Source organism: Pelophylax lessonae (assembly GCF_965119305.1).
Source record: "Pelophylax lessonae genome assembly, chromosome: 2".
NCBI classification, from domain to species: Eukaryota; Metazoa; Chordata; class Amphibia; order Anura; family Ranidae; genus Pelophylax; species Pelophylax lessonae.
In genome coordinates, this window is record NC_138769.1 from 258,532,602 (window position 1) to 258,546,800 (window position 14,199).

Consider the following 14,199-nt stretch of genomic DNA (forward strand, 5'->3'; position numbering starts at 1 on the left):
ATACCAGGCCACATGCCCTCAACATGGGAGTGGGTGCGTTGGGGCAGGGTCCCCATGATGGGGACAAGGGCCTCTTCCCGACAACCCTGGGCTGTGGTTGGGGGCTTATCGGAATCTGAAAGCCCCATTAACAAGGGGGCCCCCAGATCCCGGCCCTCCCCCCTACGTGAATGGGTTTCAGGTACTTCATACCCCTACCCATTCACCAAAAAACGTGTACAAAAAAACAAACAAACACAAAAGACAGTTTTTGACAAGTACCTTATTCAAAATTAGAAATTAAAAAAATTGTGTCTCCCGATGTTAATCCATCGTCACTCACGCCGCCCTGAAGACCCGAAAAAAGAAAAAAAAAGATCTGCTCTCGTTTAATGCTTCCCACTATCTGCCTATTTGCGATTTGACAGTTCTTACATAGGGAATGGGCGGGGCCACAGCGGTGACGTCACCAAGTGATCCCAGCCTCGGGACTAGTCATGAACTAGTGCATGTTGGTGACATCACGAGGGGTGGTGCCTAGGGTTGCCACCTCATCCCTTTAAAACAGAACACATATTAATTACACAGGTTCTGTGGCTGATTAAGGTGGTAATTAAACTCACTTGGAGCCTTTTCTGCATTAAATTAGCCTCAGAACCTGTGTAATTAATTTGTGTTCTGTTTTAAAGGGATGAGGTGGCAACTCTAGTGGTGCCACCAGGTGACATCACTGTGGCCACGCCCATTCCCTATATAAAAACAGTCAAACCATGAATACGCAGACTGCGGGAAGCGTTTAACGAGAGCGGAGCTTTTTTTTTTTTTTCTTTTTTCGGGTTGGGGGGTGCAACTGGCGACGTGATTGACGATGGATTTACATCAGGGAACACTATTTTTTAATTTTTATTTTTGAATAAAGGACTTGTCATAAACTGTCTTGTGTGTTTATTTTTTTGTACACTTTTATGTTTATTGATCCATGTCCCCCAGGGCAGTACCAGACCCCCATATCACTTTTATGGCCACTTACATGCATATAAGCTTTTAAAATGGGAACTTTTGATTTTTCCTGTTTGGCTCTTATAGACTTCAATGGGGTTCGCTGTTTGGGTTAAAACATTTCCCCTGTTCAAGAGTTCTGCTGAAAACCAAACAGGAGGGTGTTTGGCCCATCCCTACTAAATACCTTGGACTGTCTACTTTCCAAAAAGGGGTAATTTGGGGGAATTTTGTATTGTCCTGGCTCGTTAGTGTCTCAAGAAATTAGATAGGCCATCAGCACATCAGGTGTGATCAATTTTCACCATAGCTTGTAGACTTTATAACCTTCACAAAGACCAAATAATATATACTTATTTGGGTTATTTTTGCCAGAGAAATGTAGCAATATAAATTTGTCAAAATTTATAAAGAAAAATTACTAATTTGCTAAATTTTTTAACCACTTAAGCCCCAGCCCTATTTCGGACACTTTTTGTTTACAAGTTAAAACCAGAATTTTTTCCTAGAAAACTACTTAGAACCCCCAAACATTATATATATTTTTTTAGCAAAGACTCTGGAGAATAAAATGTCAGTCATTGCAATATTTTTTGTCACGCGGTATTTGCGCAGCGGTCTTTAAAACGCCATTTTTTTGGAAACATTTAAAAAATCACATTTCACTGCATTTAAAAAATACTAAACAGTAAAGTTAGCCCATTTTTTTGTATATTGTGAAAGATGATGTCACGCTGAGTAAATAGATACCCAACATGTTACGGTTTAAAATTGCGCACACCCATGGGATGGCGACAAACTACAGCCAATAGAGATCTCAATAGGCGACTCTTTACATTTTTTTTAACGGTTACCAGTTTAGAGTAAGAGTGTAGCTCTTACTCTAGGGGCGGCTACAATTTTTTTTTTTTCTCTATTTATTTATTTATTTTTTTAACTTTCTTACAGGTTTTAAAAAAAAAAAAAAAATCTGATCACTTTTATTGCTGTCACAAGCAATGTAAACATCCCTTGTGACACCAATATGCAGTGACAGGTACTCTTTATGGAGGGATCGAGGGTCTAAAAGACCCTAGTCCCCTCCACTACACTTCCATGTATGCAAAATGCCTAAAATGGCGTTTTTGCATACAGCCGTTTTTTTTAATTTGCTGCCTTTTGCAGCACAGTAACCCGGAAGTGACGTCATGGACGCTGCCTCCGGGTTACGTCATCGGAGACCCGATCGAAGCCGTTTCCGGCTATGATCGGGACTCCATCCAGCCGGTGGACGCACCGGCTGGGTGCTCGGGTCTTCCGGTGGGACAGGAGGCCCATTCAAAGTCACGGAAGGCGGCGGGAGGGGGGGGGGGGCATCCCAAAAAAATTGATGTCCTTTTATTCCCACAAATAGAGCTTTCTTTTGGTGGTATTTGATCACCTCTGCGGTTTTTAGATTTTGCGCTATTAAACAATTAAATAGCGACAATTTTGAAGAAAAAAAAACACACTATTTTTTACTTTCTGCTATAAAACATTCTACATTTTTTATCAGTTTAGGTCAATTAGTATTTTTGGTAAAAAAAAATCCCAAAAAGCGTATATTAATTGGTTTGCGCAAAAGTTATAGCGTTTACAAACTATGGGATAGATTTATGGACTTTTTATTTATTTATTTTTTTATCAGTAATGGCGGCGATCAGCGATTTTTATCAGGACTATGACATTGCGGCGGACAGATCAGACCCCTAACTGACATTTTTAAAATTTTTGGGGACCAGTGACATTAATACAGTAATCAGTGCTAAATAATATGCACTGTTACTGTATAAATGACACTGGCAAGGAAGGGGTTAACACTGGAGAGAGGCAGGGAGAGATCAGTGATTCATCTTAGCTGGAAATTTATGTAATATTAGATATATAGATCTACATGATTGTGTGCATGCGGTTTTTGTGATTAGACACAGCAGGAGCCAGACTGCGGGAGGAGCGGGCTCGATCGCCGCCAACCTCTCGCGATCTTCGGCTAGAATGACAGAAGAGCCGTCTGCTTATGTAAACAAAGCAGGCGTGTCTTCTGTCAGAGAGGCAGAGAAAGTTCGTGTGATTCAGCTAAGCTGAATAGAAATAAAAAGCACTTGCGCCAATTTTTTTGTATTAGAGAAAATGGGTTGCCGCTGTGATAAACCTCTATGGGTAGAAAGCTGGAAATTTATGTAATATTAGATATTACATCAACAGCGCATACCTTGTAGCAGGGTAGTATGGGAAAAAATTATTATTTTTTTTTTTTTTGCTGTATAGGGTGGTGTGTAGATATCAAAATATATTGGTATTGACACCAATGAGTCTACCTGTAATTTAGGGGTTGCTGTTACCAATGGCCCTAAAAAATGTACATGTGGTACTAGGTAGTATAATAATTGTTACCTACAGCATGTGCCAAGATATAGGGGGTATCTATTACCACCTATGTATTTTTCCCATATGCTTATATAAACCACATAAAATTATTATATATATTGTGCATATACTGTGCTAAAATATGGCTTTCCAGTCATAAACAATAAACGTGTACACACCAAATCCAGTGTGTTTGCTTAACCAAATAAAATTGTATAAAGTGCATAAGTTGTGCTTATTCCAATTATTACAGATAAAATAATCTATGCATCTTTGTAAGTAAATATACAGTCATAAAAATTCCTTAAAAAAGTCCAATGAGACAAAGAAAAAGTGCTCAGTGCAGAGAGATAGTGTCCATATATTCCAAGAAATAATATTAGTTCAAAGTGACTGTTCTGGTTTCAGTATTGGTGTTGGGTTCAAATCAACAGTGCATTGGTGATGTCACCCTCCGTGCTCCTGTGTATATGAGGTAGGCAATGCAAATTCACCAGATGTTGTTGACCCCCAATGTCATACGACAAGTGGGTCAAATGAGCTTGTATGGTGAGTATCCAGCGGGGTCCCAGCCGTCCGTGCTCGGGTGGTCCTGGATCCTATTGGTTATATCGCACTCCTCATGGTGTAGTATAAAACTCCATGTTTTTATTTTTAAAAGAACAAAAAAGTGCAATAGTGCTAAAAATGGTTCATATAAAGCGTTGGTGGTACAGGTTAAAATAGCAGTGGAATGCCGCAAAAGACCTGAGTGTTTTAGGAAGCCTTGCGGGATGCCAGTTAGGGTTCGCCCGCTCTCTACACGGAGCTTCCGGGTATGACTCGGCTTGCGTTCCACGTACCACAGTGAGAACGAGGCTACGTGTGGTTCAACTTGACGCGTTTCGTCATCAAAGTGTGACGTCTTCAGCTTCCGAAGACATCACGCTTTGATGACGAAACGCGTCAAGTTGAACCGCACGTAGCCTCGTTCTCACTGTGGTACGTGGAACGCAAGCCGAGTCATACCCGGAAGCTCCGTGTAGAGAGCGGGCGAACCCTAACCGGCGTCCCGCAAGACTTCCTAAAACACTCAAGTCTTTTGCGGCATTCCACTGCTATTTTAACCTGTACCACCAACGCTTTATATGAACCATTTTTAGCATTTTTTTTCCCATACCACCCTGCTACAAGGTATGCGCTGTTGATGTAATATCTAATATTACATAAATTTCCAGCTTTCTACCCATAGAGGTTTATCACAGCGGCAACCCATTTTCTCTAATACAAAAAAATTGGCGCGAGTGCTTTTTATTTCTATTCAGCTTAGCTGAATCACACAAACTTTCTCTGCCTCTCTGACAGAAGACACGCCTGCTTTGTTTACATAAGCAGACGGCTCTTCTGTCATTCTAGCCGAAGATCGCGGGAGGCTGGCGGCGATCGAGCCCGCTCCTCCCGCAGTCTGGCTCCTGCTGTGTCTAATCACAAAAACCGCATGCACACAATCATGTAGATCTACATGATTATGAGCAGCCGAGCTGCCCTGCCGGAGTATATCTGCATGAGGCTGTCATCAAGTGGTTAAATACTGCCAAAAGAAAGCTCTATTTGTGGGGGAAAATTGTGGCAATTTCATATGGGTACATTGTTACATGACTGAATAACTGTCATTCAAAATGTGAGAGCGCTAAATGCTGATAGGAAGGGGGTAAATGTGCCCAGTAGGCAAGTGGTTAAGGTAGGGGCCTGGAGCTACAGCTCCAATAAACCCTATAAAAATCTGGCCCTGACTGTGGCTAAAAATGCAGGTAAAATGCATACAACATGCATACAACCGCACTGTGGCCAAAACGCAATCCTGACAAACTTTTAATACAGTGCTCGCATTTATCCAAGACATCGAAGTGCCATAGCACTACACACAGCCTAGGACAGAGTATCCTTCAGATACACAGAAAACAAACATCCAAAAATCCTTGTTTTATGTTATATCCAGGGGTCGAGTCCTGCAGGAACGCATGGGAACGGCGTTCCCGCACTATTTCCACAGTGGGAACGCCGTTCCCATTGCTCCTCCGACCTCCTGCAGGACCAGGGTAGCCAGAGCTTACAGTGCAGTGCAGGCAGCCGCAGCGTCTCGCCGCTCGCGGCGCCTCTCTCTGCAAACAGGCCGCTGTACACTGGCGGAGGGGGAAGTGCACAGCGGATGACGTCACGAGCAGGAGAGTGCGCTGCCCAGCAACAAGAACCACCAGCCAGTCACAGGCCCAGCCCAGGCCTAGAGCGCGTGCGGAATGGACAGGCGTGGGCGTGGCCTGACGAGTGCATTCTGCATTGAATCGATGATCGCTTGGTGAGGCGGTGAGGGAGGCGATGAGGCAAGGTGAAGGCAGCCGGCAGCAGAGACAGAGAGCAGCAGCATATCCACAGCATCCAGAAGAAGAAAACTGCAGCAGTCAGAGAAACAGGCCGGTTTTAGCAGTGGCACTGTGACAGCCTGCCTGGGAGGTGAGTCACTGGAGCAGTGAGTCTCCACAGTCCACTCACTGCACATTTGCCTCTCATACTGTCCCTCACACTGTAAAATTCTGTCAGCATGTCAGCCACATTGTCATTTTCAGGGGTGTGTGACTCACACACCCCTATGACAATGTGGCTGACATGCTGACAGACTTTTACAGCTGAACTGCTCCAGTTACCTTACCTGCCACTTCTAAAATCGATGCCCCCAGGCCTGCTCCTTGTGTGCTGGCTGTGTCTGGCTCCTCTGCTGCATGCTGCTGCCTCGCCTTACCGGTGACTCCACTGATGCTGTCTGCACACACTCTGGGCCTTCAAATGCATAAACATGAAATATTTGTGAACCAGGACTGATGCCCTTTGTCAGGAATATTTCATGTTTATGTGTTTATTTGGCCAATTTGTCACGAATGTTTCATGTTGTGACGAGACCAACCTCGCCACATTGCATTGGAGGAGCCTGGTTGCCCGCCTGCTGCCTTTGGATTATGGACCGGCAGCTAAAGGGTTAATTTTACGGTGCAGAAGGATTTATTTCTCCCTTTCTGCACAGCCGTTCGGTAGATTCTATCTACCGAACAAACAGCCCCTGGTTCTAATTCGTTTGGATTTGGTGAATGCAGGGTGACCAGGAGGGTGGTGAACACTGACATTATGGTTTGGACTATTACAAATGGAACAGTCATATTCAAGAATAATGTCTCCCTTGTAATATGAAGATTTTTGTTCCCATTTGCCATGAGCTCTCTGAACAGGAAGTCAACTCCTAATATGGTCATTACAGGAAGTTCTGAGGAGACGGGCTGTCTAAGGTGGCTCCCCATTCACCTTTTGTCAGGTGTGCTAATGACCTCACCTGTTGTCTGCTAAGGGAGGTATTGACACTCAGAGTAATGTGTATTGAGGGCTCGTTAGGGAACCATTGTTCTGTGTCTGACTATAGTTTACATTGATTGCCCCCTGGGGCTTCTGTCTCCTTGCATTGGTCAAAGCTATCTGACCAATCCCTGTTGACTCATTTTCAAGTCCTCATTTGCATAGCAGCCCTCCTGGTCAAGCTATCTGACCAATCGCTACTGACTCATTTTCGAGCCCTCATTTGCATGTCTGGAGAGGACCTTATGGGGGACTGCAGGTACTGTGAAATTGACCAATGGGAAAGCGGTTGTTGGGGGAAGGATGTTCCAATTTCTGTATAAAAGTGTGCTGTGTTCTTCCAATAAATGTTGATGTTGTTCCTGTTTTACCCTCAACTCGGAGCTTTGTCTCGTTCTTGGGGGGATTCACTGTATGCTGTTGGAGACTGATTGCTAGGAGTGTAAGCTGATGTATGCTTTTCCTGTTCGTCTGCTAGCAGCTATTCGTGAGGTTCCAGTTTGGAGTGCTATTTTGTATCCAGTTCGGGAGTTTGGTGTTCTGCAGTAGCTGTGCCTGTCTCTTAGAAAGGGGCATATCGCCTAAACGGATTTTAACCCCTTGTCTGCTGAATCGGTCCGTTACACATGTTTATGCATTTGAAGGCCCAGCATCAGCGGAGTCACCGGTAAGGCGAGGCAGCAGCACGCAGCAGAGGAGCCAGACACAGCCAGCACACAAGGAGCAGGCCCGGGGACATCCATTTCAGAGGTGCCAGGTAAGTGGAGCAGTGAGTCCACTGCACATTTGCATTCTCGTGCCACCCTCACACCCCTTACAATAAATGTTGCATTGTATTTTCTGTGAAATATATGAGCGTAAATTTTTTTTTTTTGGGGGGGGGGGGGCGCGGGTGTATCTTGGGTGAGTTCCCACACTTTTTTCCCCAGGACTTGACCCCTGGTTATATCTATCTCTCACAAACCTTTGCAAAAGACATATTTAATTGAAATAACTTATTTTTTTTGTGTAGTGTGCTGCAACAAACATTAGAAATACAAGCATCCATACTTACAAAATCACAGGTATGAAGTGTCCAAGTACTATCTTTCCTTTTTTTTTAAAAAGGCCGGTATGAAGAATGATTACATCAATGGTATATTGTATAAAAAAATAGGCTCTGGTGACAACACTAAATTTATATATATATATATATCTATATATATATACATACATACATACACACACACCTACACACAGTATATATATATAGATACATATAGTGAAAAAAGGAATAATAACTGCGCTAAAGGTGAAGAAAAAATATGTGAAGCAGCAACTTCAAGTGTGAGCACACCCTCAAATCAATATATATAAAATAAGTCGCGCTAAATGATATAGAACAAATAAATGTCCAAAAAACATAAAGTCCCAATGTGTGAACGTGAATAAGTTGAAAAAATTATGTGAATCTTGATCAGCGCACTAGCAATCCAGAGTCCTTTAGGTAATATTAGGTAACTCAAATTATAGTGTCATGAATCATGAAAAAAAGAAAAAAAGCTCCATAGCATAATATCGTAACAATAAGTGTTAAATGATAACCTTTAAAAATTCCACCACATAGAAGTGTGAGTATCCGTCACCAGTTGTGAAACTGCTTACCAAAAAAAATATAATAAAGGACATAAATGACAATCCCAGTGTTGGAGAAGGAAGGAGAACCACCACCGATTAAATAGCCTCTTACCAGATTGAGGAATAAAAGCGGCAGAAAATAAGAAGGATCCTGAGTACACCAGAACGTCAAACGTCTTCTTGGACGAAACGCCGTTAGGTCACGGCGTGCTGACGTCATCCCTGGAAGCGTACTGAGAGAGCGGATGTGCTTTGCCGTTCGGCCGGCGGCTTTTACACTCCCTACATGTTTTATCCTTTTATTTGAATGTAAGTGCATTTCTTTAACATTAAACTAGTCATTATGATTTTACACTATTGGCGTTTTCCTTTTGTCGGGATTGGTCTGTTTTAATCTGCTGGGATCACCCTTCACCTGACCCTGGTTCCTGAGACTGTCTGCTGTTGGTGCCATATGCTGGGGGAGCGCATTGGGCAAGATTTCATCCCGAGTTATTTTGATATCTTGGTCTGGTAAGGGGCTCAGAGTGTCATTGAGTGTCAATGTTGGCGTTCTGGTGTACTTAGGACCCTTCTTATTTTCTGCCGCTTTTATTCCTCAATCTGGTAAGAGGCTATTTAATCGGTGGTGGTTCTCCTTCCTTCTCCAACACTGGGATTGTCATTTATGTCCTTTATTATATTTTTTTCTGTAAGCAGTTTCACAACTGGTGACGGATACTCACACTTCTATGTGGTGGAATTTTTAAAGGTTATCATTTAACACTTATTTTTACGGTATTATGCTATGGAGCTTTTTTTCTTTTTTTCATGATTCATGACACTATAATTTGAGTGTCCAACACAGGATTTCTCACAATCAAGTCATCCCTGCATGTGAATCCCGCAATTTTTAATTGCTTATCTGGTAAGCATATTACCTAAAGGACTCTGGATTGCTAGTGCGCTGATCAAGATTCACATCATTTTTTCAACTTATTCACGTTCACACATTGGGACTTTATGTTTTTTGGACATTTATTTGTTCTATATCATTTAGCGCGACTTATTTTATATATATATATATATATATATATATATATATATATATATATATATATATATATATACAGTATATATATATATACAGTATATGTGCACACTATATTACCAAAAGTACTGGGATGCCTGCCTTTACACGCACATGAACTATAATGGCATCCCAGTCTTAGTCCGTAGGGTTCAATATTGCGTTGGCCCACCCTTTGCAGGTATAACAGCTTCAACTCTTCTGGGAAGGCTGTCCACAAGGTTTAGGAGTGTGTCTATGGGAATGTTTGACCATTCTTCCAGAAGCACATTTGTGAGGTCAGGCACTGATGTTGGAGAGAAGGCCTGGCAGGCAGTCTGCAATCTAATTTATCCCAAAGGTGTTCGGTCGGGTTGAGGTGAGGACTCTGTGAAGGCCAGTCAAGTTCCCCCATCCCAAACTCGCTCATTTATGTCCTGAGCTGCAGCATGGTGGCCAAGACCATACAGCAGTTTAACAAGACAGGTTCCACTCAGAACAGGCCTCGCCATGGTCGACCAAAGAAGTTGAGTGCACGTGCTCAGCGTCATATCCAATGGTTGTCTTTGGGAAATAGACGTATGAGTGCTGCCAGCATTGCTGCAGAGGTTAAAGGGGTGGGGGGTCAGCCTGTCAGTGCTCAGACCATACGCCGCACACTGCATCAAATTGCTCTGCATGGCCGTCGTCCCAGAAGGAAGCCTCTTCTAAAGATGATGCACAAGAAAGCCAGCAATCAGTTTACTGAGACAAGCAGACTAAGGACATGGATTACTGGAACCATGTCCTGTGGTCTGATGAGACCAAGATAAACTTATTTGGTACAGATGGTGTCAAGCGTGTGTGGCAGCAACCAGGTGAGGAGTACAAAGACAAGCGTGTCTTGCCTACAGTCAAGCATGGTGGTGGGAGTGTCATGGTCTGGGGCTGCATGATTGCTGCCGACACACGGGGGAGTCACAGTTCATTGAGGGAACCATGAATGTCAACATGTACTGTGACATACTGAAGCAGAGCATGATCCCCTCTCTTCGGAGACTAGGCTGCAGGGTAGTATTCCAACATAACGACCCCAAACACACCTCCAAGACAAAGGAGCTGAGGGTAAAGGTGGTGGACTAGCCAAGCATGTCTCAAGACCTAAACCCTATTGAGCATCTGTGGGGCATCCTCAAACGGAAGGTGGAGGAGCGCAACGTCTCTAACATCCACCAGCTCTGATGATGGAGGAGTGGAAGAGGTCTCCAGTGGTAGCCTGTGAAGCTCTGGTGAACTCCATGCCCAAGAGGGTTAAGGCAGTGCTGGAAAATAATGGTGGCCACACAAAATATTGACAATTTTGTCCCAATTTGGATGTTTTCACTTAGGGGTGTACTCACTTTTGTTGCCACTGATTTAGACATTAGGCTGTCTGTGTGTTGAGTTATTTTGAGGGGAGAGCAAATTTACACTGTTATACAAGCTGTTCACTCACTATTTTACATTGTAGCAGTGTAATTTCTTCAGTGTTGTCACATAACAATATTTACAAAAATGTGAGTGGTGTACTCACTTTTGTGAGATGCTGTATGTACCATGAAAGTTTATCATCTATATTAGTGAGGTATGTTATTATTTTTGCAAATTACTCTCATAGAGATTTTTGGAATAAAGTGATGATACTGCCAAAAAGATGTTGAAAGACCAGTATGTTAAAGTGAATATGCGTGTATCTGTATACAGTAATGAGGCACAATATATTACATTATCTTTATAGTAGATCTATCATCATCATACCTGATCTTATGACAGTTTGTTCAAGGCCAAAATTGGGGTCTTGTCCATCAAAATCATCTGTAATAGCAATTGGAAAAAAAGGGCATCAACGTTAAAAAAGGGAAGATGAAGAGTATCCAGTATTTACAGTGGTTCTAAAGGCTGAAGGTTTTTTTTTTTTTTTTTTTTTACCTTAAATGCATTCTCTTCATTACCTTCAGAGTGCAGCTCCCAGCCTCCCTTATACTTACCTGAGCCAGATCTCGATCCACTGATGGGTTTACAATCACATTACTTTGTTTTAAAAGAGCACTAACACAATACCAGATACAATAAATAGTCCCCGGTGGAGTAATCTTTGTGCTGTAGATCCTGGCCATTACATGCTCGGCAGATTGATATAGAAGAAGAGGGCGGGACTTTAATTTAATTGTCGGGATGCAGCACAAGGATTATACTGCTTGTGCCTGAAAAACATTAAATAGTCCAATTCCTTCCCCGTTCCCAGCTGAGCAAGTGTACCTGTAAATTTTACTGTGCAGTCCAGAACTGTAAAATAAAATATGCTGTCATTTGGAGAAACACAGACAAAGGCATCTCTCGGCAATCTAGCGAAATCTTCGTTCATTTATTGCCACCCACATGTTTGGCCTTACTTTTTCAGACAATTTAATGAGGATAATGATTTAATAATGTGTTGCAATTGACACTACCCTTTTTGCTATTTTCATCTGCTCTGCGCCTGTGCCCAAAAAACAATAAATAGTCCCATTCCTTCCCCCGACCCAGCTGAATAAAGGGGGTCAGCGGAAGTTTTTTGGTGATTTCTGCAAACCTAGCAGTGCCCAAAAGAAAAAGATGAAATAGTCCAGTTCCTGTCCCTTGCTGGATTAACAGAGAAAAATCGATTGTCTGAACAGCCTTAGGGCTCATTAGCACATGTGGTGTAAGGAGGCGTTATATTGCCTCCTCTCTATCTGTTTCAACCCCACACCGGCACCCCATAACTGCATGCAATGCATATGGTTGCAGGAACTTGGAAGCCCCTATTCAGTTTAATGGGCTGCAACCAGTGTGCAATACTGCCCACCGAAACCCAACAGTGGTAACAATTTTTGACATGTTGTGATGAAATGCACTTCAGCTATGGCATGTGTGCAATCCCTCTGCTGCCATTGCAGCTTAAAGGGAACGGTTGGGTGGTGGTATAAATACTGTTTTTTACACTTGTGTTGCTCTCTGAAGAGTGATCTATGCTGGATAATTTTTTAGAGGTGTTTGACAGGTGGTGAGGAAGCGCAATTTTGCCGCCTCACCACCTGTTTTAACCCCTAAAAAACCGCACCACTGCACTGCAGCCATTTCCTGACACCTGCATTTTGTACGTTATATACACAAATTTGATCCCTGTGCACTGTACAAGTTTTAAAGTCCTACTATTGTTAGCAAAATGATGTCACACCTTACTTTCTTCATAGTGCACACCACCTCCTTTTTCTCCCCTGGCTGCCTGTGAGCTGAGGGGGGGGGCTCAGACCCTGGCCCTGTCAGGTGGAGGGGGTCATGTCAGGTAAGGTACACTGGCCCCCATGATTTCTAACAGTGGCCCTGGGTATGATAGTATGTGTAGGAAAGGAGTATGGAGTGTATGACAGCGGGTAGTGTGTATAGAAGAGGAGTGATTAGGATGCAATGGTGGCCAGTATATGCGGAGTGTAGAGGGTGTGGTGGCGGTTAGTATGTGCAGGGGAGGAATACATAGTATATGATGGCGGTTTATATGTACAGGAGAGGAGTGTGGAGTGTATGGCAGGGGGTAGTATGTGCAGGAGAGGAGTGCAAAGTGTATGGTGGCGGGTAGTATGTACAGGAGAGAAATGCGGAGTGTATGGTGGCGAGTAGTATGTGCAGAAGAGAAGTATGTGCAGGAGGGGAGTGCAGAGTGTATGGCGGCAGGTAGTATGTATGTGCAGGAGGGGAATTCAGAGTGCATGGTGGAGGGTAGTATGTGCAGGAAAGGAATGTGGAGGGTATGGCAGCAGGTAGTATGTGGGAATGCGTAGTGTATAGCATGGTGTAGTTTGTGCAGGTGAGGAGTACGGAGTGTGTGGCGGCAGGTAGTATGTGCAGGAGAGGAGTGAATAAAAATGCAGGTAAAATGCATACACCATGCATACACCCGCACTGTGGCCAAACCGCAAACCTGACAAACCTTTAATACAGTGCTCGCATTTATCCAAGTCCAAGACATCGAAGTGCCATAGCACTTTTATTTTATCTTTTATCTCTCACAAATCTTTGCAAAAGGCGAATTTAATTGAAATAACTTTTTTTTTTTTTTAGAAATACAAGCATCCATATTTACAAAATCACAGGTTTGATGAGACCCTCCAAAATACACTGGCTATAACACATAAAAGTGTCCAAGCACTACAGTATTCTTTTTTCAAAAGCGATAGGTATGAAGAATAATTAAGTCAATGGTATATTGTATAAAACAATTGGCTCTGATGACAAGACTAATATAAAAAAATAATATATACACACATAAATATATATATATATATATATATATATAAACACGTGCACATATATAGTATATCAAAACTAGAATATGTTAAGATCATTGTTATCATGTATGCATTACATGTGTAATGAAAATCTTGTATGAAATTCTTCACTACCAATCAAACAAACTTGTCAGAAGTGATTCATGCTTATAGCAGAGGAACGAAGCAGCAGACAGAAATGACACTTGGTGCTTTTAATTGAGATAAGTAAATACCATAGAATAATATGCTTGTTCATATTTTAATGCTGAGGTTTACAACCACTTTAAGTAACAGTGATATTTTGGGCTGGATAAGAAAGTCTACAGTTGAGGGCAAAAGAAGAAAGAAAAACAGAGAAAAATAAGTTTTATTACAGTTGCTAAATGTGACAACTTCCCTCCTGGCTGCTTGATAGGAAGCTGACAGAAGCCAGCGTCCTAACAACGATTGAGTCATCCCCACCTGGCCCATTTATTATTATCATTA

The 14,199-nt window shown here is 42.5% G+C and overlaps 1 protein-coding gene across 1 annotated transcript in view; it reads right to left on the reverse strand.

Moving 5' to 3' along the window:
- LOC309546075 (C4b-binding protein alpha chain-like) overlaps positions 1-14,199 on the reverse strand; it is a 290,333-nt gene that overhangs the window by 226,183 nt on the left and 49,951 nt on the right. The window contains exon 5 of the mRNA XM_082245585.1: positions 11,183-11,239. Coding sequence (XP_082101711.1) covers positions 11,183-11,239 — 57 coding nt within the window. The remainder of the gene's footprint in view (positions 1-11,182; positions 11,240-14,199) is intronic.